Source organism: Pteropus vampyrus, unplaced genomic scaffold (genome assembly GCF_000151845.1).
Source record: "Pteropus vampyrus isolate Shadow unplaced genomic scaffold, Pvam_2.0 Scaffold227, whole genome shotgun sequence".
NCBI classification, from domain to species: Eukaryota; Metazoa; Chordata; class Mammalia; order Chiroptera; family Pteropodidae; genus Pteropus; species Pteropus vampyrus.
This window is the reverse complement of record NW_011889008.1, coordinates 772196-776420: the sequence shown is the minus strand read 5'-3', so window position 1 is coordinate 776420 and position 4225 is coordinate 772196. Positions and strand designations below refer to the sequence as shown.

General features: G+C 65.2%; 2 protein-coding genes across 2 annotated transcripts in view; both read left to right on the top strand.

The window, feature by feature from the left end:
* Nucleotides 1-3638, top strand: part of LOC105301136 (leucine-rich repeat-containing protein 45) — an 18968-nt gene extending 15330 nt beyond the window's left edge. The window contains exons 18-24 of the mRNA XM_023538653.1: nucleotides 850-961; nucleotides 1086-1156; nucleotides 1532-1624; nucleotides 1800-1892; nucleotides 2450-2623; nucleotides 2697-2844; nucleotides 3075-3638. Of these exons, the coding sequence (XP_023394421.1) occupies nucleotides 850-961; nucleotides 1086-1156; nucleotides 1532-1624; nucleotides 1800-1892; nucleotides 2450-2623; nucleotides 2697-2844; nucleotides 3075-3271 (888 nt within the window). The 3' untranslated portion in view covers nucleotides 3272-3638. The remainder of the gene's footprint in view (nucleotides 1-849; nucleotides 962-1085; nucleotides 1157-1531; nucleotides 1625-1799; nucleotides 1893-2449; nucleotides 2624-2696; nucleotides 2845-3074) is intronic.
* RAC3 (Rac family small GTPase 3) overlaps nucleotides 3491-4225 on the top strand; it is a 3133-nt gene continuing 2398 nt past the window's right edge. The window contains exon 1 of the mRNA XM_011373674.2: nucleotides 3491-3571. Coding sequence (XP_011371976.1) covers nucleotides 3495-3571 — 77 coding nt within the window. The 5' untranslated portion in view covers nucleotides 3491-3494. The remainder of the gene's footprint in view (nucleotides 3572-4225) is intronic.

Sequence of the window (4225 nt, the reverse complement as noted above, 5' to 3'; positions counted from 1 at the left end):
GGGGAGGTCGTGGCGTGTGGTGGGAGGAGGAGGAAAGGCAGCTACCACTAGGGCCACGGGAGCTGGTGGCTCTCGGGGTTGGTTTTCGCCAGCCCTGCTGTCTGCTGTCTGCCCACAGGACAACGGCAGCACGTGTAGGGCAGCTTCAGGAAGCCCTAAACGAGAGGCACTCTGTCATCAATGCTCTCAAGGCCAAGTGAGTGAGTGGAGGGCAGGAGAGGGCAGGGCGGCCTTAGTGCGCTTTAGAGACGTTCCTCTGGAACAGAGCAGGGTGTTACAGACAAGAATCCACGCAAGTTCCCACGTACAAAGTAAAGGTGGGGAATGGCTGGGTAACCCTGGAAGCCTTCCTGGAAGAGGAGAGCATTCGCTGGGGTGAATAGCGGCCTGGCAAGAGTGAGAACAGGGGCCTTTGCAAGGCTGAGGTGGGGCTGGGGCGGGGCCGGCTCTTTTCTCTCTGCAGGCTGCAGATGGCCGAGGCCGCCCAGGCTCTATCGGAGCAGAAAGCCCAGGACCTGGGGGAACTCCTGGCCACTGCAAAGCAGGAGCAGCAGAGCCTGGTGCAGAAGCAGGCCAAGGAGCACAGGCTGGAGCAGCAGGTGGGAAGGCTGGGCAGCGGAGCGGGCAGGTGGTGCATGGTGGCAGGCGACCGCCAGTGCCCTTCACCATCCCACCCCTAGGAAGCTGCGGAGCGGGAGTCTAAGCTGCTGAGAGACTTGTCTGCTGCCAACGAGAAGAACCTGCTTCTGCGAAACCAGGTGCAGGGGTGCAGGGCCATGCCCCCGGGAGCCCAGGGGCGGGGCGGGCACGGGCCGGGCCACAGCTTCCCCGCTGTGATGCCCATTTCAGGTGGACGAGCTAGAGCGGAAGGTGAAGTCGCAGCAGGACCAGCTGTTCCTGACCAGGCAGGAGCTGACCAACACGTCAGCCGAGCTGAAGATGCGGGCCATCCGGGCTGAGGGTGAGCACACGCAGGCCTGCGACCGAGGGGCCAGACACGGGAGCCCAGGGACAGGGGCGGATGGGGAGCCTCGGGAACAAGGGACCCCCGGGGAACTCCTCCGTGCTTTCCACTGGGCTTCCAGAGCGCCTGGAGCTGGAGAAGAAGAGGTCCCGGCAGAGCCTGGAGGACTCGGAGCAGCTGCGCCTCAAAGAGGTGCCTCGTTAGTTGCGTCATCCGGCCCATCCGGCCCTCCCCATTGTCCGCCGGGGGCCTTCGCACACCTCAGCGTGGCCCGGTGTCCCCTCACCAGGCTTTGGGTGCTGGGTGGCAGTTCTCCCCTAGCCCTAGATCCCAGACCCAGGACCCCAACTGCACTGGGGCCATGCCACAGGTTGCTGTGTGCTTCACGCCACCTGGGCTGTGGCACCGGGGCGTGCCCTCTATCCTGGTTCCTGCGAAGCCACTTGGGGTAGCCCCTTGGAAGGAACGGGGTCCCCAAGATTCGCCTGCCTCCTAGAGTCAGGGTCCCACGGGGGGAAGGCTGGGGAGCTACCCCGACAGCCCTGCCCCCACCCCGCACCTGGGCAGGTGGAGCACATGACTCGCCACCTGGAGGAGAGCGAGAGGGCCATGCAGGAGAGAGTGCAGAGGCTGGAGGCTGTGCGGCTGTCCCTGGAGGAGGTGAGCCCGCGCGGGCTGGGTGCCCCTTCCGTGGTCAGCCCCCCACCCACGTCCACACGAGGCCAGAGGGACTTAGTAAGGTGGCCGTGGAAACCCTGCCCAGCAAGCGAAGCCCTCGGGAGGCGGGTGGACAGCCCGGAAGCACAGGCCCAGCGGGCTGCTGTCTGCGGTGCAGGAGCTGAGCCGGGTGAAGGCGGCGGTGCTCAGTGAGCGTGGCCAGGCCGAGGGGGAGCTCATCAAGGCCAAGAACCAAGCCCGACTGGAGGAGGTGAGCCCACGGCCATGGCCATGTGAGGGCCCGGCCCACTGCCCACTGCACCCAGAGGGAGGGCGCCTGAGGGGCTGGCGGGGGCTGCGTGGGTGACACAGCCGTGGGGCTGAGGCGGGCAAGACCGGGGCTGTCCCTGGGCTCTGTAGAGGGGAGGAGGAGTTCAAGGTCAGGAGCTGCAGGGGTGCAGGGGGTAGGGAGGAGTCAGAGCAAGACATTTGTCCCATCGGTACCACATCTGGCCCCCCACGAAGAGCCACTCATCCAGCCCCGAGGCGTGGGAAGGGGCCTGGCCATCTGCACCAGAGAGGTTGGAGCTGGCCTGGGAGGTGGGGGAGGGGAGCCAGGAAGGAATGCTTCCCCATTCATGTAAGCTGAGCCTGTTCAGAGCAGTAAACATAACGGCTTCAGCAAAGGCGAGGTTTCCAGTTTGCAAATAGAGGTTCCCCTTGGTCGGAGAGGAGTGTCACTCCTCACGAGCTGACAGTCACAGCCCGGAAAGCGGCAGGCAGACCTCGGTCCCCCTGGTGCTCACCAGCCCTTCCCCACGCCCACAGCAGCAGCGCCTGGCTCACCTGGAGGAGAAGCTGCGGCTGCTGGCACAGGCACGGGACGAGGTGCAGAGCGCCTGCCTGCAGCAGAGGCAGACAGCGGCTGAAGCCCAGGCACGAGCCAGCCAGCTGGGCCTGCAGGTGGAGGGCCTGAGGCGGCGCTTGGAGGAGCTGCAGCAGGTAGCTGGGACGCTGAGGGCTCTCGGGCTGCCTCTGGCCCCCCAGCTGCCTTCTCACTGACCTTGCCTGGCAGGAGTTGAGTAACAAGGACCAAGAAAAGGTGGCTGAGGTGACCAGGGTGCGGGTGGAGCTCCAGGAGCAGAACGGCCGCCTGCGGGCTGAGCTGACGGCCCAGGAAGCCTTGAAGGAGAAAGTGGCAGCCCTGGAGCGCCAGCTGAAAGGTGAGCTGAGCCCCAAGCCCCCCCACCTTGCAGGACCTTTCCTCGTGGGGTCATCCAATGGGCGGCTGGGCTGAAGAGTCTCAGCTCCGAGAGGCACTGGCATGGGAGGCTAGGTGTGTCTGCATCCAGAGGACCTCGTGCAAGACCCGCCTGGCCTCTCTGTGGTCTTCAGTGGCCAGTGCCCAGACAGTGCCCAGGGATCCTTCCTCACTCAACTTCCTCCCCTGCAGTGATTGCAGGTGACCACCGGGAGGCGCTGCTGGACAGAGAGAGCGAGATCTCCTCTCTTCGGGAGAAACTACGGCTCAAGGAGGCGGAGGTGGCCAGGATCCGGGATGAGGAGGCCCAGAGGGCCAGCTTCCTGCAAAATGCTGTCCTGGCTTACGTGCAGGGGTCCCCGCTGAGGGCTTTGAGCCCTCAAAAGTGAGGAGAGGCAGGAAGGTGGCTCTCAGGACAGGCCTTCGGGGTCTGGGGGTGCTTGGGCAGGTGTACAGCTGGTGACTTGCATAGTTAGTGCCAAGATGGATTGTCCGTCAAGAGGGGCTGCTGCAGCTCGCCGTGTGGGGTGCTTGGCGCAGAGCCTGTCTGGCCAAGAGGGCTGGAGTGGCCAGTGCCCCAGACGCTGATGCGGCTGAGGGAACGTGCCCGTGATGGAAGGAAACTTGGGGGAGCAGAGCCTGAGCGCTCCCAGCCCGGCTGCCAGGGTTTCACAGCCTGTTTTTACGAGGTAACCATGGAGGCAGCAGCCGACTGCCTACTGATCGAAATACAGAACTTTTGCACTTTGTGATACATTTTAGGCCCTGTGCCTTTATTTTCTATCAGCCTATGCTCCCAGCCACTGCAGGGTCTCAGGAGACCCTCTGCCGGGGCCCAGCAGGAAAGACCCTCCAGAGTGTGACTGGGTCGCCCCTCCTAACTGCTGCCAGGTGGGGACAGTAGGGCTATTGCAGCAGACAGCAGGGGCCGGGGACAGCAGGCTGCAGACAGTTTCCACCAGCTGTCTCCTGGCTGGAGGCTGAGCGGGCCTCCGCCCCTCCCCCAGCAGGCCCTGGGAGTGGTCTCCCTAGAAGGAACCACGTGCGCAGACCACCTCACGCATGTGCAGGTGGGTGGGGATCGCCTCCGCTGCCCCTTGGCGGGGGTCACAGGGGCCTCCGGGAGCCCCCATGCATCGCATCCTGCATCTAACCAAAGCAGGGGTTCCCGGGACTTGGGGGCAGGCTGGGGGAGTGGGCGGTGGGTCCTCCCCCACCCAGATTTCTCCCGAAAGCCCGCGCCCCGCGCCTTCCGCGCTCGGCTGTCTCCGCGTTGGGCGCTCGGAGGCGCTCGGCTGTCTCCGGCCACTCGGCTCGGCGCTCGGCTCGGGTCCGCGGCCGCT